This window comes from Panthera onca, chromosome A3 (assembly GCF_046562875.1).
Source record: "Panthera onca isolate mPanOnc1 chromosome A3, mPanOnc1 haplotype 2, whole genome shotgun sequence".
Lineage (NCBI taxonomy): Eukaryota > Metazoa > Chordata > Mammalia > Carnivora > Felidae > Panthera > Panthera onca.
In genome coordinates, this window is record NC_138341.1 from 66,354,530 (window position 1) to 66,382,169 (window position 27,640).

General features: G+C 34.8%; 1 protein-coding gene across 8 annotated transcripts in view; it reads left to right on the forward strand.

Moving 5' to 3' along the window:
• The window catches only part of CCDC88A (coiled-coil and HOOK domain protein 88A), a 138,883-nt gene that overhangs the window by 93,066 nt on the left and 18,177 nt on the right, over positions 1-27,640 (forward strand). For 6 of the 8 annotated variants that reach the window (XM_078444493.2, XM_078444492.2, XM_078444489.2 and 3 more), the window contains exons 16-24: positions 1,182-1,309; positions 6,335-6,476; positions 10,132-10,296; positions 15,213-15,293; positions 15,490-15,651; positions 16,956-17,233; positions 17,418-17,561; positions 20,697-20,883; positions 24,922-25,067. In XM_078444493.2, the coding sequence (XP_078300619.1) occupies positions 1,182-1,309; positions 6,335-6,476; positions 10,132-10,296; positions 15,213-15,293; positions 15,490-15,651; positions 16,956-17,233; positions 17,418-17,561; positions 20,697-20,883; positions 24,922-25,067 (1,433 nt within the window). The remainder of the gene's footprint in view (positions 1-1,181; positions 1,310-6,334; positions 6,477-10,131; positions 10,297-15,212; positions 15,294-15,489; positions 15,652-16,955; positions 17,234-17,417; positions 17,562-20,696; positions 20,884-24,921; positions 25,068-27,640) is intronic. The other 2 variants (XM_078444490.2, XM_078444488.2) reach the window with 1 other exon arrangement.

The following is a 27,640-nucleotide window of genomic DNA, read 5'->3' on the forward strand; positions in this document are numbered from 1 at the left end:
AAGGTTTCCATGTGGTATCTCCTTTATTACATTATAATTTTATGTTTTATTTCAAAATAAAATATTTGGTCAAGACTGTTACTGAATAATAGGAACCATAATAGCTACTATTTATTGAATGCCAACCATGTACCAGGTACTGGGCTAAGGACTTCAGAAATTTATTTATATAATTTTTACAGCTAATCCTCTATAGATGTTATGTCCAGTAGATTAGAAAGCATAAGCGACATTAAGTAACTTACTCAGGATCACTCAGCTAATGGCAAAGTTGGATTGCTGGATTCAAATCCAGATCTTTCAAACTCCAAATCTCCATGAATTATGCTCTTAAGACTTAGAAGGCAAATCATATTGAACTTTAAGAGTCAACACTGCACAATTGGTAGTTGCTTGGATCTATGTGTTGAGAAGAGTTGTGAAATTTTCTGAAGTAGATTGGCTATAGATCCAAGTGAAACATGGTGTAGATCATATTCATGTTCTTCATAGCATGCTTGGCCTTTTTTTGCTACCCCTATGCTATATACTCTGTATGAGAACTCTTTTAAGTTCAATTAAAAAGTTTCTTTGCATCCTGGCAGAACGTCACATTATGAAGTCTGCATTTCTGCTAAAGAGGCATTGAGAGGGGCCCATTATTAGCTTTTTGCTTTTTTCTTTCTGTTGTTGTACCGTCCTACAGACAGGAACAAGGTTCCTCGTGTCTGAACTTCTAACAGTGTCCCCTAGTTCTTCAGATCAATATGTTAGACCTCTTCCACTGGCAGAGGGATGCTTGAGGTGGAAGAAGGGTGTTGCATCCAGCATATATTCATAGAAATATGCACTAAGGTTCTAGCTTATTATTAAAAAGTTAGTAGATATGTGTTCTTTTTCTCACAGCTTTCAATCCTCAAGAGTTCACAAGTAAAGAGTTTTTCCTTTTAGTTTTTAATACAAAAATTACAAGTAATATTAGCAAAAAAAAACAAAAAAGGAAAACCATATTGTTTGAACTAGTTTATTTTTTTGCTTAACTACTTGTTAGTGATGAAGGAAAAATCAACAACATTTCTGTTTTTCCTGGTTTGAATTATATATATGTATTCCTGGATAGTGGTAGTTACAATCGTGACTGAATTTCCTAGATGTTCATGGTCATGACACTTATGTGAGTCTTGCATTCCTTTCAAAATAAGGATTTGGTGTGTGAAAAATTGAAGACTCAACAAATGAATAATGATCTTGAAAAATTAACTCATGAGCTTGAAAAGATAGGGTTAAATAAAGAGCGACTCTTGCATGATGAGCAGAGTACTGATGACAGGTGAGTATTAAGTCTATTTGGCAAACAGTTTAAATTATTGTTATATTTTTGCTCAAACCTTTTCTGCTGTATCAGCTATAGAATATTTACATATGTCACCCTGTTTCTGTTTCCTCTCTTCCCATAGAGAAAGTTCTATAAGAAAAAAAAGTAAAAAATCAGATAAACACAACCTAATACAAGAAAAATGCTAAAATGTTACTATAAATAGTTACATAATAGGAAAACAGGAAGCCACTCATGTAGCAAAAGAGCAGAAACTATAATTACCTATGAAAGTAGAATGAGACATTAACAACAAACCCCTCTCTCTTGAAATATAAAGTTAGTTTTTATTTGAATCATGTGCTTAAATGCCTCAATTCTTTCATTTATTTTGTGTGCAAAAGTGGACTTAGAGAAAGGAGAAATATGAAACAAAGGAAAATATGCTGAGGTAACTAAGGTATAAAAATAATATGGAGGGGCTCCTGGGTGGTACAGTCAGCTAAGCATCTGGCTCTTGATTTAGGCTCAGGTCATGATCTTGTGGTTCCTGGTTTCGAGCCCTGTGTTGGGCTCTGTGCTGACAGCATGGAGTCATCTTGGTATTCTTTCTTTCCCTCTCTCTCTGCCTCTCTCTCTCTTTCTCTCTCGAAATAAACATTTAAAAAAATGTGGAATGGGCCGCCTGGGTGACTATTAAGCATATGAGTTTTGATCTTGGCTCAGGTCTTGATCTCATGGTTGTGAGTTCAAGCCCCATGTTGGGCTCCACACTGGGCGTGAAGCCTACTTAAAAAAAAAAATAATAATGTGGAAAAGTAAGGTGAGAAACAATAAAACCTTACTTTATATGCCCTTTAATTTTGAGAATGATCAATATAAGGTTAAAAAAAATTTATATTCCTATGGTAATTACAATCTATCAAACAATCAGATTTTTCAAGTAGTCTATGGTTTAGCATCTAGCCAGCCATGTGATTCCAGCTAGACTGGAAGGATATATTGTTAAAAATACAGTTTTATGTAGACTAGATTTTAGTTCATTGGAATTTTTGTAATAGAATTTGTATTTTATTGTCTACCCATTATTACTGTTACAGTATTTATAGTCTATATTAAATAATGTATACAGGCAAAATTAATGCTGTTATAAGAGATTTGTTTTTGTCATTTGGAAAATATTCAAAGTTAAGAATAGGTTGGTTGATACTAATAGATTCTGTAATAACAAATAGAAGTAATTTGAGGCATTAGTTCTAGCATTGAATTCAAGCAACTGTAATTGGATTAATCATACAACTGTTTCATGAGAAACTATTTTTTTGCCATTTTATTTTATTGCTTTTAATTTAATTTAATTTTTTAAAATTGACATCCAAATTAGTTAGCTAGCATATAGTGCCACAATGATTTCAGGAGTAGATTTCTTAGTGCCCCTTACCCATTTACCCCATCCCCCCTCCCACAACCCCTCCAGTAACCCACCAGTTTGTTCTCCATATTTATGAGTCTCTTCTGTTTTGTCCTCCTCCCTGTTTTTATATTATTTTTGTTTCCCTTCCCTTAAGTTCATCTCTTTTGTCTCTTAAAGTCCTCATATGAGTGGAGTCATATGATTTTTGTCTTTCTCTGACTAATTTCATTTAGCATAATACCCTCCAATTCCATCCATGTAGTTGCAAATGGCAAGATTTCCTTCTTTTTGATTGCCGAGTAATACTCCATTTTGTGTGTGTGTGTGTGTGTGTGTGTGTATATATATATATATATATATATATATATATATATATATATACATACATACCACATCTGCTTTATCCATTCATCCATCGATGGACATTTGGGCTCTTTCCATACTTGGGCTATTGTTGATAGTGCTGCTGTAAACATGGGGATGCATGTGTCCTTTCAAAACAGCACACCTGTATCCCTTGGATAAATACCTAGTAGTGCAATTTCTGGGTCATAGGGTAGTTCTATTTTTAGTTTTTGAGGAACCTCCATACTGTTTTCCAGAGTGGCTGCACCAGCTTGCATTCCCATATGAGAAACTATTTTTATTTGAGTTAAGTAAATAGTTAAGGCCCAATTTAGTTGACTGCTTCTTAATATAGATACTGAATATACATCGCTTTTTTATTCAAACATTTATTACCTGTGTGTGTATGTAAGACATTTAAATAGTTGAGGGGAAAAAAACAGTAAACCATGTAACCACCCTAACCCTTTTAGAACCCAGTTGTAGGTGGGTCCTTCATATTGTTTGGTGGCTCTTTTCAAACCTTAATTCAAACAGCTACTCAATGTTAATTGAGCTCTTAAAATCTGCTGACCATCAAGCATCAAAGAATTGATAATGCTTCAGCTGAGCCATAAAGAATGACTGAAATATGCAAGGTGGAATTGGTGGAGATGGCATTCCATGCAAATAAAGCACAAAGCTATGTTGAGAATTTTTTTTCTAATTTGAGAAAGAGAACCTGCAAATGGGGGAGAGGAGTAAAGAGGAAGAGGGGAACAGAGAGAGTCTCAAGCAGGCTCCAGCTCAGCACAGAATCTAATGCGAGGCTCAATCCCATGACCCTGGGATCATGACCTAAGCTGAAAATCAAGAGTTGGACACTCAACCAACTAAACCACCCAGGCAACCCCTTTTGAGTAATTCTTAGAGTGATGTGAAAGATGGATTAGAAAGGGGCACCTGGGTGGCTCAGTTTGTTAAACATCCTTCTCTTGATTTCAGCTCACGTCATGTTCTCATGGTTCATTGAGTTCGAGCCCTGCATCAGGCTCTACACTGACAGTATAGTCTCTTTGGTATTCTCTCTCTCCCTCTCTCTCTGCCCTTCCCCCACTTGTGTGTGTGTGCTCTCTCTCTCTCTCTCAAAATAAATATATTTAAAAAAAGGAATATGGATTAGAAAAAGGGCAAATTAGGTCACAGAGATCAGTTAGGAAGCTGTTGAAATAGGCTAGGCAAGATGTAATTGATGTGTTCATTAGTCTGCACATTTATATATATATAATGAAAGCATTAGAAATAGAGATAAAGGTACATGTTGAACTCAGTGTTTTAGGAAATGAAATTGAGACCATGATCAAATTTGGTAGATCAGGAAAAGAAGTGTCTTAAGCCACTAAACCAGCTTCTTTTCTCAACCATTACGTTAACCTTAGCATCACAAAGAAAAAAAAGTTCACAAACATAAATTCCTTTAATATTCTATCCCTTCTGTCTTGGAGTTTATGTATATCTGCCTCTGTGTTTACCTCTAATCTCAGATGGTATCTCTAACAGTCTAACCTTTTCATCTTTCTCACTGGCGTCATTCTCTCTGACCCTTTTAAGATATAATTAAGATATTATTCTTGCCATAAAGGAATAGGTAGTCTAAGTTATGGATTTGTATGTACAAATAGGTAGAATGCAACAAAGTAAATTTAGTGATAAAGTTACAAATAGAGTGCTAAGTGATCACTCTTGTCTATTCTTTTTTAACAGCTCTTTTCCTGTGTCTCAATATATAGTAAAAGCTTGGTTTGCAAGCATAATTCATTCTGGAAACAAGCTTGTAATCCAAAGCACTGACATATCAAAGTGAATTTCAAGAACCATTGGTTCAGTTGTGATCACGTGATGTTCGGTATCATGTACTACTTGTATTGCAAGACATCGCTCATTTATCAAGTTAAAATTTATTAGAAATGTTTGCTCGCTTGTAGAACACTTGCAGAACAAGTTACTCACAACCCAAGGTTTTACTGTAGTTTCCTAGGGTTATGTTCTCAGGCCTCTTTGTTGTGTATGCTATGCATTGCCATCCATCATCTTACCTGATAGTCACATTATTTTTTGCTTAGTGGACATCTCTATCTGGACAGTCTAGAGGCAACTCAGGCATCCAACATTAAATATATCCAAAGTTAGATTCATAAAATGCTTTAAAAATATCTGTTGACTCAAGCCAATACCAAAATGAGTGAGATTTGGTCTCTGTGCTCAGTGAACTTAAAAACTGATTGAGCAAGAAAAAAATTGTAAAACGTATATATACACAAATACACACAAATTAACTAAAGTAAAAGGCAGAATGTGATAAAATTTCTCATATATGTACTTTAGGTTTTTATTTGGTTTAGTCATCAAGGTTCTCAGGTATATGAATTAGTCATAATCTCTAGTTTGTGATTCACTCTCAAACTGTGTTCATGCACTGTCCTTTTTGTAAAAAAAATTTTAACCGCAGGGTGCCTGGGTGGCTCAGTCAGTTAAGCATATGACTTCAGCTCAGGTCATGATCTCGCAGTTTGTGGGTTCGAGCCCCACGTCGGGCTCTGTGCTGACAGCTCAGAGCCTGGAACCTGCTTCAGATTATTTGTCTCCCTCTCTCTCTTCTCCTCCTCTGATCATGTTCTGTCTCTCTCTCAAAAATAGACATTTTTTAATTTAAAAAAAGTTTTTAACCGTAAATAATATAATTTTTTATGAAATCACCATTCAAAAACATAACTAAAATACTGACATTCGCATTTGCCTCTTCCTACTCTGTTACCAGTATCCAGTATCTTTGGTATATCATTCCCTTTCTAAAATATTCTGTAAGTACTCTGTACCCTTCCATGAGTTTTAAGCTTAACTATACCTATCTCCTTGTACAAGTATCTTAACACATTCATATCATAGACAAATGCTTAATAATATAATAAACCCATCTACTTCTTTTCCTATGGATTCTATCCTTATAAAAGTAAAAAGAATATTTTGGGATTTACATCTTCCAGATGCCTTTTTTTGAGCATCAATTTTTGCTTTTGACAACCTAGGCTATAATCTGAAGCTCTGGTTACCTAGTTGATTTTTTTTTTTTTTATAACCAGGAAGAGTTTAAAGGGGAGAGTGGGGCAATAGAATAATTCACCTCTTAAAAAAATATCGTTTCATAAGACCTCTTTATGGCATCAGTGTCTATGGTCATAATGATCTTTAAAAATAATTTTTGACCTCCAGTGATGAACTATGTTATTTTTGTACTTGGATAGTAGGTACAAACTTTTGGAATCAAAATTAGAATCGACTCTAAAGAAGTCTCTTGAAATTAAAGAAGAAAAAATTGCTGCTTTAGAAGCTCGATTAGAAGAATCCACAAATTACAACCAGCAGTTGCGCCAAGAACTTAAAACAGTAAGTGATTTCCTTGGAAGGAATTTTAATTGTTGGATATTTTGACAGAAAAATGTAAAGTAGGAAACAAAAAAGCAACATCATTAGTATTGTGTCTATTTCTTTTTCTTAAATTTGAGAGTAACAAATCTTTGTCTTTTAGTTCATTACAACTATATTTTGTTTATCCACTGTAATTTATTAAACTCCATTTCCACCATGCAGTTAGAGGCATATCAGTATTGTGGGAATGGGGTGGTGAAGAGGCAGTCTTACTCTATTGGGAAAAGCTTTCAGTGTGATACTGACACTTCACTCTAACACCCTACTCCTATTGAAAATCCAGGTAACAGTTTGGTAGGCATAGATGTGGGTATGAGGATACCAAGTAGAGGCAAATAGTATGTGTGGTATATGAAAGCACTTGATCTCATAAATTTGAGGTTTTCTCCTAGACCCGTTTTCTTATGATATTTGGAATAATTCTGTGAAATACGCAAGGCAAGAGCGACTCTGTTTTCCTTTACATAAATAAATTGAAATCAAAGGGGCTTGCCCATTTCCTAGGGTTAGTGTATGGTAGATTGGTAGAATCATGTTCTGTTTTTTTTTTTCCCTTTAATCATCTCTGTAGTACCACCAAGAGTGATTTTACAATCAACTAAACATTCAGATTGACAAGATTACTATGGGCCACATTTAGAACTACTTGGTTCTAAGTACAAGTATAGAGCAGGGCATTGTCAAGGATCCCTCTTCATATAGTTGTCTAGAGTCATATTCACACCATATGACAGTTCAAGTGCAAAATGATGAGATTCACATTGAACTTGCAGGAGCTGCCCTTGCTTTGAGACTGTATGCTCCATAGTAGTCATCATCTCTTGCAGAAACACTTAAGGCATAGATATAAGATCTCCACAATGGATATACAGGTTTCCAAAGGCACAGTTACCAAAGATGAATTTCCCATGCAGAAAAGGAAAAAGATTTTGTTCCCCATTTGCCCATAACATCATTGTTGGTATTTATACCATGAAATATATATCATTACAGAAGAAACTCTAGAATTTTGCTTAGTTAACATAAAGAATTATCCAAAAAATAAAGTAAAATTTGGCACCAGAGTTAATTAATCTCCAGTATGTCGGTTACAAAGAAAGTCAACTTCATAAAGCTACTCAGCCAGAAAATAATTGGGTATGGGTGTGGGTTAGTATTGCATGTATTTCAAGTCTAGAGAACAGAGATTCAAAATGTCATCGTCTTCCACTTTCAGCCATTTTGGCATAGCTATTACTGGACTAGCTTCCTACCATTCAACTGGAATTAGATTGTTCTGGATTTTAATACTATATCACTTGAAGACTATGAAAGTTAAGTATGAGTTGAATGCCTGAAGTAACTACTAAAATAGCATGACAAAAAAGGTATAGCTAATATGCCAGCAAAGGAGATAAAATAGAATTATAAAAAATCCAAAAAAAAAACAAAACAAAAAAAGAAAAAATGAGGAACAAAGTAAAGATTGGACAAATAGAAAACAAATAGCAAAATGGCAGTTTTAAACCAAACCAGATTAATCATCACATTAAATATAAAAGGTCTAAACACCTCAATTGAGAGACTGAGATTCATAAATAAGGTAAAAAGGCAAGACACACCTATATGCTGTCTCTAAGAAACCTCAATGGAAAATATGTCATTTTTTTATGTGAACATAAATCACAGATTCTGATTAATGATATATAACGTAAAGGGTCCAATTTTGAAACATACTTATAAGAACAGTGTGCTAAAAATAAGCTTTGTGTATTACTCTCTGCTCTCCTTCTTAATAATGGCATATGTCTGTAGTCTTTATAAGCCTAGAAAAACGCTGTGGAAAATTAATGTAAAATAGGAGACAGGAAATGATGTCACTCATGTTATTAGGGTATTAAAAGTAATTTTTTAAAAAACCCTCAAAACTGGAAAATTAGGATCCCAGAATACCTATTAAATCATTCAGCCATGCTTTAAATTATATTCTATCTAGGGCATCTTTTTTCTTCAGTCTCACTTCATTATTTTCTAACTCAATAGTGGCAAAGTTTTTTGTTGAGTCATAAGTTGCCTAAGGTTTGCCTTACATATTGAATTATTTTAAATTTTTGTTTTTATTATTTTTTTTAATTTATTTTAATTTATTTTTTTTTAACGTTTATTTATTTTTGAGACAGAGAGAGACAGAGCATGAATGGGGGAGGGTCAGAGAGAGGGAGACACAGAATCCGAAACAGGCTCCAGGCTCCGAGCTGTCAGCACAGAGCCCGACGCGGGGCTCGAACTCATGGACTGCGAGATCATGACCTGAGCCGAAGTCGGCCGCTCAACCGACTGAGCCACCCAGGCGCCCCAAATTTCTGTTTTTATTTTAAGTTTATTTATTTAAATTTTTTTTTCAACGTTTTTTATTTATTTTTGGGACAGAGAGAGACAGAGCATGAACGGGGGAGGGGCAGAGAGAGAGGGAGACACAGAATCGGAAACAGGCTCCGAGCCATCAGCCCAGAGCCTGACGCGGGGCTCGAACTCACGGACCGCGAGATCGTGACCTGGCTGAAGTCGGACGCTTAACCGACTGCGCCACCCAGGCGCCCCTAAGTTTATTTATTTAGAGAGAGAAAGAGGGAGAGAGTACATGTACATATGTACAAGTGGGGAAGGGGCAGAGAGAGGGAGAGAGAATCTCAAGCAGGCTCCACGCTGACAATGCTGGATGCTGGACTTGATCTCATGGACCATGGGATCATAGCCTGAGCTGAAATAAATGAGCCACCCAGGCACCCCTAGATGTTGAATTATTTTAGACATTTATATTTTTGCCTTAATACAAAGTTTGAGCTTTAATTTAGAAATTTAGTATAAATGTCTCCTAGGAAAAAAGAAATGATTCAAGATAAGTATAATAATAATAATCAGTCTAAATTAAAGAGAGCTATTAAGTTAATCAGTAATTTTGGTACTGTAAGATTACCCAGTTGTTAGTATTTGAGTTGACTCTCTTAAAGTAGGATTTGGTTGTAATCACACCAGAAAACCCTGGGTAAGATATATCCTTGGATTGCTCACTTTTTATAAAATGTAGTCATTACATGTGGTTTAGGATCTGAATAAAGAAGTCATTAATTTTCTTTATTAATATAGCGCATTCTGGGCAACATATCCTTCTTACAAGAGCAGACATTTATAGATACTTCTTCAACTTTAGGTATCTTTTTAGAAGGAATTATTATGTATGTCAGGTCTTCATTTGTTCTTTACATGGGGTATCTCTGAAATCTCTAAATCAGCGATAGATATGTCAAAAAACAATTACTAATATTTAGCAACATGTCTATTTCCAGTTAATATATTCTTCATCATAAACAATAGGATCTGAAATTACAGAATATGTAATTGGAGTATGGCACATAAACAGAGTATATTTAATATTTTCTAGAAGGAAAGGATTTGCAATTGACAAAGCATAAATTGTGATCATGATAGTAATGATAGTCATACATATTATTTATCATAGTTTTAAATGAAGTGTCTCTCCTATTCACTAGACTAGTGCAGAATCTAATTGTGAGAAGTAATAATTTTGGTGATTTTTTTTCTCCCCATTAAAATATTTTAAATAAAATATTAGGTGAAAAAGAACTATGAAGCTCTCAAACAGAGACAAGATGAAGAAAGGATGGTACAGAGCTCTCCTCCAACTTCTGGTGAAGATAATAAATGGGAGCGAGAAAGTCAAGAAACGACTAGAGAGCTTCTGAAGGTTAAAGACAGATTAATTGAAGTAGAAAGAAATGTAAGTATTTTTAAATTTTTGTGGGAATAAGATTTTTTAGAAGTAAAGTAGCATTGGATATATAATTCAGAAAATTTATTTAATCTGGTTTTGGAGCTTTGTTCATCTTATACTTTCTCGAGTGATTTATTTTATAATGTAATAAAGGACTGAAGAACTAATAATTTAATATACTTTTCTACCCTGATATAAGTCCATCAGCAAGCTTTGTCAACTCTTGTGAAAATACATCCCAAGCCCATCTACTTCTGTCCCATTGTTGCTGCTACCACTCTAGTCTAAGGTACCATCATCTCTCATCTGGATGAGAGAATATCCTCTCAGGGGCTGTCTTCCCCCACTTCTACTCCTGGCTCAGTCTAACCCATTCCTATTACAATAGGCAGTTTTTATTTTAAAACATAAAACTTAGTTATACCACTTTTCTACTTAAAGTCTTCATTGGCTTCCCCTTCCAATTAGAATAAAATCCAAATTTTTTAGTGTCTTGTAAGATCATTCCTGACTTTGTCCTGCCTATATTGCTGGCCTTATACCATAGCACTCTTCCACCCCCTCTGTTGATTTATCTGGAGATAATATTACTATAGTGAATACCTGGAAAACACAAAACAATGTCTGATATATAGTCAGTCAATTAATTCTAGTCATATTGGCCTTCTCTATTCCTATTTCCAGACCTTTATGTTCGCATCCTCTACATAGAACACATGGCTAGCTTCCCTCAGGATTCAGGCCTTATTTGACACATCTCCTGTGAGAGGTCTTTTCCGACCCCTCCACCAGTCAAGTAGCTATTCTCAACCTAAGCCATTTAATATCAAGCCACTGCCTTATTTAGTTTCTTTATAATGCGTTTCTTTCTTTTTTCCCACTATGCCTTCAGTATGTAGACTTAAGCCTGGTGGATAGCAGACACAGTAAATATTCCCTGAATGAGTTGGAGAAATACTTGACAAGAAACAGTAATCAAATAAATTCACCAAACATCTATCCTTTAAAGATGAATGAGCTTTTGGAATATATATATTAACAAGTAAAATAATTGCAGTTGTTGCTTTTGTGTTTTAATGTAACATGTTTTGCAAACTTTAAAGCCATAATGCCAAAAATTAATTTCCTACAGTGTTGATTCCTACTTTCTCATCCAGAAGTAATCACTGTAAACAGTTTGTTTTCCCAGAAAAATGATTTATCTGTGTATAGAAGTAGATTTCTTTTTTTCATCCAAGATTTAAATCCCAGTTACTTAATATACAATGTAATATTAGTTTCAGGTGTAGGATTTAGTGATTCATTACTTATATATAATACCCTATGCTCATCACAAGTGCCCTCCTTAATACCCATCACCCATTTAACCCATCACCATGCCTTCCTCCCCTTCAGCAACCCTCAGTTTGTTCTCTATAGTTAAGAGTCTGTTTTCTGGTTTTCGCCTTTAGTTTCTTCCCCCTGTGTTCATCTGTTACCTTTCTTAAATTCCACACGTGAGTGAAATCATCCGGTATTTGTCTTTCTCTGAATGACTTCTGTTGCTTAACATAATAGTCTCTAGCTCCATCCACATGGTGGCAAATGGCAAGATTTTGTTCTTTTTTTTATGGCCAAATAATATTCCATCATATATATAAACTTCTTTTTTCTTTTTTGATATATTTATTATTATTTTGTAATATTATTTATTGTCAAATTGGCTTACATACAACACCCAGTGCTCATCCCAACAAGTGCCCTCCTCAATGCCCATCACCCACTTTCCCCTCTCCCCCACCCCTCATCAACCCTCAGTTTGTTCTCTGTGTTTAAGAGTCTCTTATGGTTTGCCTCCCTCTCTGTTTGTAACTATTTTTTTCCCCTTCCCTTCCCCCATGGCCTTCTGTTAAGTTTCTCAAAATCCACATATGAGTGAAAACATATGATATCTGTCTTTCTCTGACTGACTTATTTCACTTAGCATAATACCTCCAGTTCCATCCACGTTGCTGCAAATGGCATGATTTTATTCTTTCTCATTGCCAAGTAGTATTCCATTGTATATATAAACCACATCTTCTTTATCCATTCATCAGTTGATGGGCACTTAGGCTCTTTCCATAATTTGGCTATTGTTGAAAGCACTGCTATGAACATTGGGATACATGTGCCCCAATGCATCAGCACTCCTGTATCCCTTGGGTAAATTCCTAGTAGTGCTATTGCTGGGTCATAGGTTTTTTAAGTTTTATTTATTTATTCTGAGAGAGAGAGTAGGGGAGGGGCAAAGAGAGAAGGAGAGAGAGAATCCCAAGCAGGCTCTGCCCTGTCAGCACAGAGCCTGATGTGGGGCTCAAACTCATGTACTGTGAGATCGTGACCTGAGCTGAAATCTGGAGTCAGAAGCTTAACCGACTGAACCACCCAGGTGCCCCTATATACCACAATTTCTTTATCCATTCATCAGTCAATGGACATTTGGGCTTTTTCCATAATTTGGCTATTGTTGATAGTGCTGCTGTAAACATCAAGGTGCATGTATCCCTTTGAATCAATATTTTGGTGTCCTCTGGGTAAATATCCATTAGTGCTATTGCTGAATCATAGGGTAGTTCTATTTGTAACTTTTTGAGAAACCTCCGTACTGTTTTCCAGAGTGGCTTTACCAGTTGGCATTCCCACCAACAGTGTGGAATCTCCGAATCCTCTCCAACATCTGTTGTTTTTTTGTGTTGTTAATTTAAGCCATTCTGACAGGTGTGAGGTGTTATCTCAATGTAGTTTTGATTTGTATTTCCCTGATGATGAGTGATGTTGAGCATCTTTTCATGTGTTTGTTAGCCATCTGTATGTCTGGGAGTGTATTTCTTTTACAGTTATATCTGTGGGATCATGCTATACGATATTTTGAGGATCTCTGTATTTTAGAGAGATATAGATCTATCTCATTTTGTTTAATGAACACATTATTCCATAGTATGGATGTTACTCTAATTTATTTAAATAAAACCCACATTGATGGGCATTTAGGTTATTTTCAGATTTTGCTGCAATGAAAATCTATGTATAATATGTTCATAGGGTAGTAAATTCCTGACAGTGGAATTGATAGGCCAAAGGGTATATATACATATCTGTGTATGTGTGTAATTTTAAATGATATCATCACTTAAAATTGAAAATCACATTCGTTTTCAGTCCTTCTAATAGAGTACCTGTTTTTTTAGATATACATTTGATATTACTAGTCTTTTAATTTTTATTAAAGCAAAAAGAAAATATTTTAATTTTCATGTTTTAAATTGGCGAGCTATTTTACATCTTTATTATCAGCTGTTATGAATGCCTATTTTTAATTATTCAGTGATTTTATATATATACACATAGACACACACCTCCATCACTTGGATTAATAATTGTATTTCAGAAAATTTGGCTGACTTGTAAAGTTCTGTAAGGTAAATTTCTTATCCCTCTGACTTCCTTTATAAATTTCTATTGGAAAAAAATTACTTGGTTGTCATATTTTAGCCATTAATGGTTTATAAAGAAGGCTAGCCCTATATTAGACTGGTAATTTTGGTGTTTTTGCCAATGTATTTACTGACCTCATAACTTCTCCATTGTAAATTTTTTCTTGCTCTGAGATATCCTTTCTACTCTCTTTTATTCTTTTATAGACTATAGGAATTTTTCTTATTCCTATAGGGATACCCAGACTTAACATTAGAGCTTGCACATTTTGGTTTATTAAGACCTGAACTACAAGGTACTTAACGTACGTAAGTGAAAAATGGTTCACTTCTTTGGTGTATCAAGATGACATATAAATACATTAGTGTTCCATATTATTCTTCCAGTGTAAATTTTTTTATCCTTTTTATCTAAACAAATTAGCATAAGAAAAGGACAATATCAAAACCCATCTTAAAGCCTTTGGCTTCCTCAGCTTTGATTTTGTGGTATAATGTATGGGTTAAATCATTACTTGCCTTTCATACAGTGACATGTACATGTAACATGAAAGCGTATAAAATGAATGTTTCCTCTGTCCCCTGTGTAGGTACAATAAAAGTGATCTGTTGTGGTTCAGTGTAACTTTTTATGCATATCACAGTTATATGCAACAAATTCTGGCCTTTTTATATATAAAGTTTTATTTCAGTTTTCTAGAGGGTTCTTTGTTTATACTTTTTGATACTAATTTTTTATGAAATGCTATTTAGAAATAATCCTAAAAATACAGTATCTATGGCAAACAGTTAATATATATTGCATTAAATTAATAATGATCTATTATTTGCATAGTAATTCAACTGTTTAACTATATAATTGAAATATGTTCAAATGTACTCGAAAAATTGAAAATTGTATGTTTTGTTTGGATTTGCTCCAGAAGTCCTATAGATGAGATAGAGTTTTAGTGAGTGTTTTATACTATAGGAAAAAAAAATCACTACAGAAAATATATAACATCTGTTAGGTCAATTATGGCCTAAATTTTTTAAACACATAGTTGAAATTGTTCTGCTTCTCTCTTAAATTTGTGTTTATAAAATAGTTTTGCTGCTACCCCTGGGACCAGCACTCGCCTATATGTATTTGCCTTTGGGCAATTAGAAAATGTGCACTTCATTGGCTAGACACAATCCCATGCACTTTTGAACACTACAAAAAGGATTTAACACCCCATTCTAGTTTCTTTTTTTTTTTTTTAATTTAAATTCAAGTTAGTTAACATACAGTGTAGTCTTGGCTTCAGGAGTAGAATCCAGTGATTCATGTCTTACATGTGATGCCCAGTGCTCATCCCAAAAAGTGCCCTCCTTAATGCCCATCACCCATGTAACCCATCCCCCCATCTACTCCCCTCCAGCAACTCTGGTTAGTCCTCTGTGTTTAAGAGTCTCTTATGGTTTGCCTCCCTGTCTCCATTCTAGTTTCTTATGTTAATTATTGAGAATGGAATATTTTATTTTTCGGACGCTATAAAGCAGACAGTACAGAGACACAATAGTATGGTAAGGTTTTAGTATTATCATTTTCTTTCTCTTAGATTAAATCTCTCTTTACAATTTGGAATAGTAGGGAACTGTTTAACTCTTTTAAGGTTGTTGGGATTTTTTTTGGATTATAATGGTAATAGTTGTTATGAAATTATAATATCTGTTAAACAGAAATGTTTGTTGCTTCTTAAAATGTGTTTTCTTTATTAAGAATGCTACATTGCAAGCAGAGAAGCAAGCACTGAAAACTCAACTGAAGCAACTTGAGACACAGAACAATAATTTGCAGGCTCAGATTCTTGCACTTCAGAGGCAGACAGTATCCTTACAGGAGCAGAATACTACTCTTCAAACGCAGAATGCGAAGCTTCAGGTTGTAATGTAATATTTGGGGATGTGCAACCAAATTTTTGAATTATGCTCTTAAAATAAGGATAACTGGACATGGTAACATTGTTTCTTAGTGAGTGAATTTAATGGGAGATAAATTAATGGATGATAAAATCTATTTAGTGCTATACCAGACTTTCATATATCAGCATTTTTTTAAATGTCAGAGCCTCTAAATATTAACTAACAAATTCATTCAATGAACATAAATAAAATAAAGGTAATTTTATCTTTATTTAAATTACTAAAAAACTTTGTTTATATTTAAAATTTTTTATTTAAAATACTTATTTATGGGAGTGCCCAGGGCCATAGTAGAGTACAACAGGAGCCTGCACAAGGAGCCAGGGGCGCTTCAGCAGCACCTGCCAGAAAGGCCCAGCATTAAACAAAATAAATAAATAAGCAAAATAAAATACTTAGTTAAAATATAATTTCATCTTTATTTTATTTATGTTTACTTTATGGCCTTTTACCTGTTTCAGCAAGTTGACTGTAATTAAGCAGAAACCTTTGCTTTAGAATATGGTTGCAACATACCATTGCTTATTTCATTTTTACAGCTTTCATATCAGTTATTAGAAACCAACACAGCATGAGAATTTTGTCTTCAGACTTTTCCTTGGTTCAGAGGATCAATCTTGCACTTAATGCTGCAGTGTCTTTTCAAATAGAACGATCAGGTCTGGGAAAGTGTAACTCTTTGAAACCTCTTAAAGAGCCAGAGGAAAAAATTCCATCTCCAAATCTGAAAGTTCTTTCTGTAACTCTTTTCCACATGGTAAAACACATGCTAAGTTAATGTAGACTCTTGAGAAAATTTCCAGTTGAAATGTCACAAGTAATTTTTCAGTTCTGTCAACCCTCAACTTTTAGGAAGTGATAAATTAGCATTTTGGATTCTGTAGTTTTTCATGAGTGGAATACAAATTGTTTCTAATCACCTTCATTTAAAATAATTGAACCCAAAACATGTATGGTATATATCTCATAATAATTTTTAATAACATCTGCCAAAAATAAAAATTAAATTGTAGGCTTTTTCTTTGGGATACTTATAAAAACCAAACTTTCTCAGTATAGTATGAAATAATCTGTTGTGATTTATATAGAGCTCCTTAAAGTCACTGTTATCTTTTATATTTTTTATGTTGCCATTAGTTATATTTTTGAATAATTTTTAACATGGGAAAATTATTTTATCTGTAATAAACACATACCACATATTTGTGTCTTCTCAAAGAGCAGGTAGCTATTTATGTCTGATAACAATATGCGTTCTTACAGGTTGAAAATTCTACCCTTAATTCCCAAAGTACTTCACTGATGAACCAGAATGCACAACTCCTAATCCAGCAGTCTTCCTTAGAAAATGAAAATGAAGCTGTAATCAAAGAGCGAGAAGACCTGAAATCTCTCTATGATTCTCTGATCAAAGATCATGAAAAGCTGGAACTTCTTCATGAACGGCAGGCTTCAGAGTATGAGTCTCTCATCGCTAAACATGGAACTCTGAAGTCTGCCCACAAAAATCTTGAAGTAGAACATAAAGACCTTGAAGATCGGTAATTTATTATCTTCTTTAGATAATATAATAAATTTTATGTTAAACAGAACTAAGATAATTTATATAGGAAATTTATCATGTTTATGTGATACTTATTAATAAATTACTCTTGTTTTCTTTGTTTCTAAAGTATTTTCTTTTTTCTAAAGAAATATTATAAACCAAATACCTTTTTTTCCCAGTTACAATCAGTTACTAAAACGGAAAGGACAATTGGAAGATTTGGAAAAAACACTGAAAGTAGAACAGGAAAAAATGCTGCTTGAAAACAAAAACCATGAGACTATAGCTGCAGAATATAAGAAACTTTGTGGTGAAAATGATAGGTAATAAATATTTATATATTTTAGTTTTATATTATTCATTACATCCAGAGTGTATACTGCCCCCTTTGCATTACCATCTGTAATTTAGAATTTTTAAAGAGTCCCCAGAACAACATGTAAATTACCCACCAAAATCATGCAGCTAGTTATAAAATGGCTTGAAAACCTTGGTCCCTTGTTTTCTCTTACTGTTTCTCTCTTGATTTATTCAACTAATTAATTTTTTAAGCCACATTATATAAAGAAATCTGTACCTTGATAGCATTTACGCGCTTTATTGCTACAGAATGTAATGAAATCTGATTCTTTATGTTTGTCTTTTTGCTAGTCTGATATCTCAGTTCTTGTCTTTCAAAGTTGCTACAAGTAAGCAGCCTCCTGTTTTCTAGCTGACTGATTTGAACTCTTTATTTTTAACTGTCTTAGGCATTAATGGTTCTCATATTGCATGGGGCAATTATTGTTTAATTTGTAGCTTTGGGAAAATCAAAACTTGCCAACTGGTAATTTGCCTGCTTCATAAGTGTACATTTCAAAGGGTTTTTAGAAACCTTTGACAGTTTAAGCAGCCTGAACATTGGCACTGCACTTAGACTTAACCATAGCTGAAGTGCTAAAAGGCAGCACAAAAAAATTCAAGTGGGGGTCATTCATTGACTATTGTCCTGTTATGAATTTAATATAATCCATTTTTCGATTTCTATTTCTTTTCCTTTACAAAAAAAATAATCCCTCTAAGTGTGTGGAGCCATTTTCATATTCATGCTCAATAGTTTTTAATTTAGTAATTGTTATAACTAGAAATAGTGTACTAGGGGATTTGACTTTCAATAAGCTCAACACCAAGCTAGAATCGAGAAGGATATTAAAGTATGTTCAGTAGAAGACTAAATTGTGAAAAGTTATAGAATACCTTTAGACAGGGTCTTTAAAAATTTTTTAAAATATTATTTTATTATTTTTGAGAGAGAGAGAGAGACAGTGCCATTGGGGGAGGGGCAGAGAGAAGGGGGACACAGAATCCAAAGCAGCTCCAGGCTCTGAGCTGTCAGCACAGAGCCCGACGCAGGGCCCGAACCCACAAACTATGAGATCATGACCTGAGCCGAAGTTGGACGCTCAACCAACTGAGCTACCCAGGCACCCCAAGACAGGGTCTTTTTTATTACGCACATAACATTGAGGAAGGCATTTAATATCAAAGTCCCATCTTGAACCTAACCTTTTTCCACTGTTGGAATTTGCAACAAACTGGGTCAGTTGGTGAGTTTGGATAGGCCTTCTAGGAATCTAATTGTATTCATTTCTGAGGAGCCTTCTGAGAAGGAGCTTAGCCTAAATGATAAGAAGAAATTGAGCATGATGATCTTGAACCAGAAGACTCTGCAGGCTTGAAAGGGAAGTGTGATAGTATTCTCTATCTCTCAAAGCTGTTCTATCCCAGCTTTTATGCATGCATGTCTATGTTGTAAAGGAAGAAAAGGTTTTAAGCAAAACCTTGAAAGAGCTCTTTCACAAAAAAAAAAAAAAAAAAAAAAAATTCTGAAGAACAATAGTTTGTTTATCCATTCCTCTAAATAACCTAAGTTTTAATCTTTGATAATGCCAAATCAGGAATGTTTATTATATGGACTGGTTTGTTTTGGCCTCTTTAGTATTGTGTTCACTGAATTGCATTTTGGTGTTAATGTTCTCAGCTTTAAGGGATATTGTAAAAAACTCTCTTTAAGAGCTCATTTTAGCATTTGCCAGAGAGATGGTGTTGAGGACATTGTATATTGTATCTCTTCATATCCCACCCCCATGAAGCGTCAGTAAGTAAATCTTTGATCTCCATAGATACTGACATATACCGTGTAGCTGATTGTGTGTCTCAGATCTGACCAGCTGTTAATAACTCATGGCATACATTCATTCATGGATTCAACTTACTTATGGAACATTTTCTGTATGTTTCTGGTCTTGCCATTTTATTTATTTATTTTTTACCAAGTCTTGATTTTTAAACATACTATTTTGTTATTTATAATTCTTGTAAGCTGACTCAGTTCTTTGGGGAATGAGTTGAAGCAGATTGTTAGGTGTTTTGAACAAGTCCCATCCTGTTCTTAATGCTGTAAGATAAAGGTTGTTAAACTACAGGCAGCTAGCTCAGTGGGCCAAATCCAGGCTGCATTCTGATTTTGTTTTTTGTTTTTGTTTTTGTTTTCCACATTTAAAAACAAATTTTATTATATAGCTCTTCTTTTTATTTTTTTACTTTAAGTTTTTATTTTGATTTGTTAGTTAACATACAGTGTTATATTGGTTTCAGTAGTACAATATAGTAATTTAACAATTCCATCCTGTTTTGGTTCAGCTCCCAAACTGAAAATAGTTTTTACATTGTAAAAGGTTGCGGGGGGGCACATAGAGGAAAAGAGTTTGCTGTATATTGCATGTGACCCACAAAGTCTAAGATATTTACTCTGGTCCTTTATAGAAAAAGTTGCTGACCTCTGCTCTTAGATGTCAGTGGACTTTGTTCTGAGGGTATAATGGAAAGAAACAGATAAGTTAGGTGTATGGTTTGATTTTTTATAAAAAATCTAAAAGTTTTTTCAGAAAAAATCTCCAATTTCTCAATAATTGGAGACTACATAAACATGGATAATTTGTCACAGCTGTGGAAATCTCAATAACTAAAATTTTGGTTTAAGCCTGTATATCTCCATTATCTGGCAACAGATTGATGGACTATCATTTCTTGTACTGCATTGATTGATTCTCTTGATCTTTCTTGAATTTTCACGTTGAATTTTAGAATTTTAAACTTCTCTATGAGATCTAAACAGGATTGGTTATTTTCTCTTCTGTCCTTTAATCTAAATATTTTCTTATTAGTACTTCACATTTTAATGATAAAATTATGTGTCTTCTTAAACATTTAAATGCTGGAAGATTCAAAAGAAGAGTAGTCTGAATTTTTTTAATCTAGTTTTACAGAATAGAGGCTGATTTTTTAAGAGTTTAGTCACTGGCAAGAGTCTTATATTCTTTAAGTATGTCTGTGATCCACAGCATTTTCACACTGTGTAAATTACAATGAAAGCTATTAAGGATTCTAATTCTATTTCTGTCATGATTTCTAAATAGGTTGAATCATACATATAATCAGCTTGTAAAAGAAACTGAAGTTTTACAAACTGACCATAAAAACTTGAAAAGTCTTCTAAATAATTCCAAACTGGAACAAACCAGATTAGAAGCTGAATTTTCAAAGTTAAAGGAACAATACCAACAGTTGGACATCACATCCACCAAGCTCAATAACCAGTGTGAGGTGAGCTTTACCAAGTTTTTTCATTTTGGGAGTCAAGACATGCCTAAAAAGTAAACAATCATATTAAAATGATGATAACAGTATATATTTTGTGGGGTATTTCTAAAAGAAGTGATCAGGGATAATTGAAATTCACAACTAATTCAGAAAAACTTCTGTTATTATTAGTATCAACATTGTTTACTATTAGTTTAAACTGACATGTCCAGATACTTTGAAAATGTAAAACTGTGCCCTTGCTTAATGAAAAAAATGTTTACTTACCACCTAGCATGTACTAGGAAACCAAAAAGGTAAAAATCTCCCTTTGTGGAGCTTATTCTGGTGGAAGGAAATAGACAAACACAAGTAAGTGAAATTCATAGTGTTTCAGTGTTTTGTAACATGGCTATATAGCACTTTACCCCAAAACTTGGTGGTAAAACAATCATTTATTAGGCTCACCGATCTGTGGATCAGAATTTGGACAGGGATAGTGGGACCAGTTTATCTCTGCTTCACTTGCCACTGGGCCCCTAGCCTGAAGATTGAAAGGTGAATGCATGTTCGGTAGTTGATGCTGGCCATCAGCTGGAGGCATCAGTTTTCTCTCTACGTAGTGTCTCTGAGGGCTCGTTGGGGCTTTCTCACAACATGGTGAGAACAAGACAGAAGCCATCTTTGCTTTGATGATCAAATCTCAGAAGTCATGCAGCATCATTTCCCCTGCATTCTGTTCACTGAGGCAGTCAAAATTCCATTCAGATTTAAGGGAAAGAGAAAATAGACTCAGCCTCTTGGTGGAGAATGTCAAGGTTCTACAAGAGCATATGGACTGGAAATACTGCTCTACCTATTTTGAAAATTAGTCTGCAACATACGATATGTTACAAGGTAGATAAGTTATGTGCAAGTAAAAATGAAGTAGGGTAAAAGGGGATATTGAGGGCTTCCAGGGTGGATGAAGAAGTATAGATTGAGATTTTAATAGGCATCCTTGAACCAAGATAACTTTATTCAGAGTAAAACACCAGAGCCATTTGAGCATTTTGAACAGAAATGACATTGGCCTTATGTATACAGTTGTGTTCTTAATATAATTCCATGCCTCTCTTTGTTGTTTAGGTTTTATTTATTTTTCTTGAAGTTTATTTATTTTGAGAAAGAGTGTGTGTGTGCACACAGAGAAGGAGGGAGAGAGAGAATCCCAACCAGACTCTATACACTGTCAGTGCAGAGCCCGGTTTTGGACTCAAACTCACGAACTGTGAGATCATGATCTGAACCAAAATCAAGAGTTGGACACTTAACCAACTGAGCCACCCAGACATCCCCATGCCTCTCTTTGTGATGGTTTGATAAAGCAATAAAAGTTTTAAAATATAAAAGGATACTGAAAGCCTTAAATAATCCTTAAATTTTATTAGTTAGTCCCCAAATCATTGACGTTTGAATATAGCTTAACACCTCAATTTCATGGCACTTTTAAGAAACAAGCACTTAAGCTAGTCTTTAAAGGAAAATAGGAATAGATTTTCAGAAAATAATACTTACAAGTTTTTTGTCTGAAATGATAAACCAATAGAAAGAAAAATTAGTTTAATAAAAATCATATACATTTAATTATCCAACAAGGCTCAGAAAGTACAGAATATTCATTCTGCCTGTGATTTATAAAAGTCTAAATAAAATATATATGGAGCGATGGACTTACAGAATGAGGAATAGGGCAAATCAACTCCCTAAGAAACAATAAAATTGGGCAGAATTGTCAAAAACAACCAATATAGGACTCTGGACCTCAAGGAAAGATGTTCAACAAATTGAGAAGCATTTATTCAAGAAAAGCTACTCAACTTTGGATAGGAACTCTGGTTGTCTGAGGCATTTTATCTTGTGATTTCTCCCATTCCCCTCCCCCCTTTCCCAGTTCCAACACCTGGTAGTTTAGGTGAGGGGCATACTGTGAAAACCATCAACTTTGCTACCAGAGCAGATTGATTTGATTTGAGCAGAGCACAAAAAAGTCCCCATCCCCAAGAGAGTTGTCAAAGGTCAACTTTCACATGGCCTGAGGTTGGAATATTGGTTGAGGCAAGTAATAGATTGGCAAATTAGTCAAAAATTTCACTAGGAGAATCAAGGAATGAGATATTCAGCCACAGTGAATCTTGATCAAGTTCCACATGACACTGGTGGTCCAAAAAGCTATCCAGGAGAGACCAGACAGGGAACTAGCGAACTACTTATCTCTGGCTGATTGTCCCAACCCAGTCAAATGTTAACCCTTGACTATGGGTTAAGTCATATAATAACATTATTTAGAGGGAGAAAATCAATCCATAGTGTTAGAGGCCAGGATAGCAATTAATCTTTGTGGGAAGGGATGGTGATTGGAAGGGAGCACAAGGTGTTTCTGAAATACGGTTAACGAGCTGTTTCTTGATCAGTGTGCTGGTTCCTTCCACACATGTGTTCACTTTGCTCTAATTCACTGAGCTATATCTACTTAAAATTTCTTCCCTTTTCTATATATATGCTTTATCAGTTGTCTATTGACACAGTAATTAATGCTGTATAACAACATAGAACCTTTGGTAATGGACAATAAATACTTATTTTTGCTCATGATCTGTGGATTGGCTGAGCAGATGTGCTGATAGCATGTATTGATGTGTGGACCAAGATCATTTGATCTTAGTAGAGGTTGCTCCTATATCTGCATTTAACTGGTACATTCTTTGAGAGTGGGCTGACTGGCCTAAGGTGGCCCTAGCTGGCATAACTCTTCTCTGTGCCACATTGTCTCTCATCCTCCAGCAGAATTCCAAGTGGAAGCACAGAAGGCTCTTGAGGCCTAGGCTTGGAGCTTCCATCACTACCACTTACTTTTCATGGACAAAGACTTTCCAAATTCAGAAAGACAGAAAATAAGTTCCACCTCTTGATGGTAAAAGTACGAAGTCACAGCACAAGAAGGTGTAGGTACAGGGAGGAGAATAACTGCATTCAATCTTGCAACGAATCTACCACATGTTGTATTTCAATTTAACAATATATTGATAAAACAAATACAGCACAATATTAATAGCAGTTAGATCTAAATGCCTGTTTATGGATATTCGTAGTATTATACTATCTGCTTTTCTGTATCTTATGAGAGTTTTCAAAATGTTTCTTTTCCTTCCCCACCCCCGCCCACTCCCCCACAGGAGGGCTTGTTGTTGGCTTTTTTTTTTTTTTTTTTTTTTTAAACTACAGATCTCTGGGCTCTACTCCAGACCAGCTGAATTTGAATGCTAGGACCCAGAAATCCACATTTTTAAATAAACTCTGCAAGTGATGTTAAAGTTTGAAAGTCACTACTTTGGGCTTTCTGACTTCTACGGGAACCTCTAGCCTAACTAAGGCATATTTCTAATTTCTTCTAGCTACAAAGAAGCAGCCCAGTGCTGCTGGCAGCCCACTACCAATAGTATCAGCCTAGTAACACCAGCCATTGACACGACTACCTGAGTCCCTTTGATCAAGCTATAAAGACTATACACTTTTAAGATTCCTAAAAAACAGTGGTTGAGGAAAGAATGAGGTATATTAAGTATCTACTTTGTGTTATAGGTATGACAAAAGATACTTTACATATATTATTTAATCCTTGCAACAGTCTGGTGTGGGAGTTATTATCATTTTATAGATGAGGTCATTAAAGCCCAGAGAATTAATTAACTTGTCCAGTGTTTCATAGCTCCTTAAATAGAAGGCCAGGTAGCTTTTGGACTAGAAGTTAAATGGTTTGAAGAAAGCAGGTGTTTGTGAAACTAGTAATTTATTATATGTTAAACCCACTATTTGTAAGAATTTTAAAAAATGTGTGCACAACACATAACTCAGTATTTTGGCTGTCATTATAACTAAAATAATCAATCATGTTCAACCATCTAATTATTCAAGTAGCAGAAGACTGCAATCTTTGTGAAGCCCTTTATATTTTTCAGATGTTTCGGGTGATTTCTGTTAAATGTAAATGTTGATTTTTTTTAAATGTTTGTGTTTAAACAGTTGCTAAGCCAACTTAAAGGAAATTTAGAAGAAGAAAATCGACATCTACTAGATCAAATTCAGACATTAATGCTACAGAACAGAACACTATTGGAGCAAAATATGGAAAGCAAAGATCTCTTTCATGTTGAACAAAGACAATACATGTAGGTACCAAATTTTAAAATATTACTCATCATTTTATCATTGCCATACGGTGACAGAGATAGTCACCGTACTGTCACAGTCACTGCTACTGTTTTTAATTTTCAACATTATTATTTCTACTTAAATTTTTTTGAATGCTTATGTTCCAGGCACTCTGCTAGTAACCAGAAATGCTAATATGAAAACACATAGGTCCTACTCTTAAGAAACTAGTAACATAAAGCAAGAAATACAAATAATTGCTGTAACGGAAGTATGTATATGAGGCCATATAAATATAGCAAATACAGGGGGAAGAAGTAACTTAGTCTGAAAGAGGCAAGGTGGACTTTCCAAAGATGATTACTTGAGCTAAGATTTAAAGGGTCATGGGAGTTTGCCTGAGGAGACATACCAGGCCAGAGAGCACAAATGAAGTAACGTGGAGGTATATTGAAGGTGTGTTATGGTATGGTATAGAACCTAAAAATTATAGTTCCTCCTGGAGCAAAATTGAGGAATAAGGAGCAATAGACAAGTGGCTAAAAACTTAGTAACCATTTCACAAAGGTTTTTCTGTGCCATACAAAGGAGTTGCTGAAAAAAATTGAGCCGGGGAGTAAAATGATTAGATTTGTGTTTTTTTTAAAAGGCACTGATGACATTTTAGAGTACAGATTGGAGGTTCTGAGAATAGAGAGACAAGGAGTAAGTTTTAGAAAGACTGTTGCAATAATTTAGTGAAACATAATTCATAAGCAGTGGTAGTTGAGATCAAATATGAGTTGTAAGAGAGAGATTGGCAAGGCTTCATATTGGTGAGTTATGTTTCCATTAAGTAGAGGGATCTGCTAAATCAGGGATTTGGGCCTGAGCAGCTCAGTGGATGATCTTTGTATTACACCGAGATTCAGCTTTACTAAATTCTTCTCTCCCCCGTTCCCTTCCTGAATGTAAAACACTACAGTATAATAGAAATAGCACAGATGATGAAATGAGGCATCTCCTAATCTATTAGATGGTGAGCTGGGGCATATATGAAACCAGGATATATCAGACATTTTTTGAAGCATCAGTTTTCTTATAAAATTTGGAGCAGGGAACATGATCTTTATATTAACACATGTTTATGGAACAAAAGGCAGAGTTTGCATGAGCTCTTAAGATAAATGCAAAACTTCAAAGAAATGTCCAAGTCCAAGTGGCTGGCCACTTTGGACTACACCTTCAATCATTTCAGGGGTATGTATGCTTTTACTCTCTGCCATAGAGGTCTTTTAGCTTAAGAAGTAGTAACTGTATGTAAAGCTCTTGACATTTGAGTTTTTTGAGGCATTTTCCAAAATTTTATCATCTTAATATTCTGGCCCTTGATGAATAACCCATTTCCAAAGTTTCAGTAATTGTTGACTGACAAAAAACATTAATATCTATTCTGACTTTTTGAATTTATTTTTTTAATGTTTATTTATTTATTTTTGGAGAGGGCGGGGGCGGGGGCGGGCAGGGAGAATCCCAAGTAGGCTCTACACTGTCAGCACAGAGCCCAAAGTAGGGCTTGCTCCCATGAACCATGAGAGCATGACCTGAGCTAGAATTGAGTCAGATGCATAACTGACTGAGCCATCCAGGCACCCCCTGACTTTTTGAATTTAAATTAAAAATATTCATATTCTATGTCAGTTTTAGCTAAATGCCTCTGTCACATGGTCCTAGAAGAAGTGACAGTTTCCATTAAGTAGAGGGATCTGCTAAATCAGGGATTTGGGCCTGAGTAGATTTGAACAGGTAGTACTTGGAAGTTCCTGACAATATTTCAACAGATAAAAAGAGAAAACAGTTGGGAGGTATAGACCATTTGCTGTTGTGCTCTGCTATAATTGTTGGTGACGCCTTTTCACAAAGCATCTTCAAACAATTCTTTCAGATCCGGATCCATTCATTCTGGTTCCTACTACCCTAATTCAGCCTGACAGCTCAACTATACTGACTACTTCATTAGCCTCCTGGTTGCTTTCTTTACCCGCATCCTTTTTGATAAGTTCTTTTTCATTAGGGAGTTAAGGGTACCTGAGGCAAAGATTTCATAATGTCACTTTGTAATGAAACCTTCAGTGCTTCTGATTTCCTGTTGAGCAAAATCTAAACCTGAAAATCCCTCACTGCTTCCCCTCAACTAAATTGCTTAATTTAGCATTCTTATCTTTTCAGTCTATCTAATATGGGCATTTTCTCCACAAGACTTTCTTTGGTCATCCAAGATAGAAATATTTTGCCTTTGTAAGTTCTTCATACTTAGACAGTGCTTTTATTTTGGTATCACTACTGACTTGGATTGTAATAGTCATTTATGTGTTTATGTTCTCTCTCCTACTGTATTATAAGCAGAGTTGAGCTACTTGTTATTCATCCTTATATGGTCTCTGTGTCTTCCTTATTGTAAATTATCACTAAATATTTTTGAGTAAACAGCATCACTGTGGCATCACACTTTTTTTAGAAAGATCATTTTACTTTGGTCTTTGATGTTTCCCTATATAATATATACTACCAAGAACATAAATGACACTAAGATGTGGTGAAACTAGTGTAA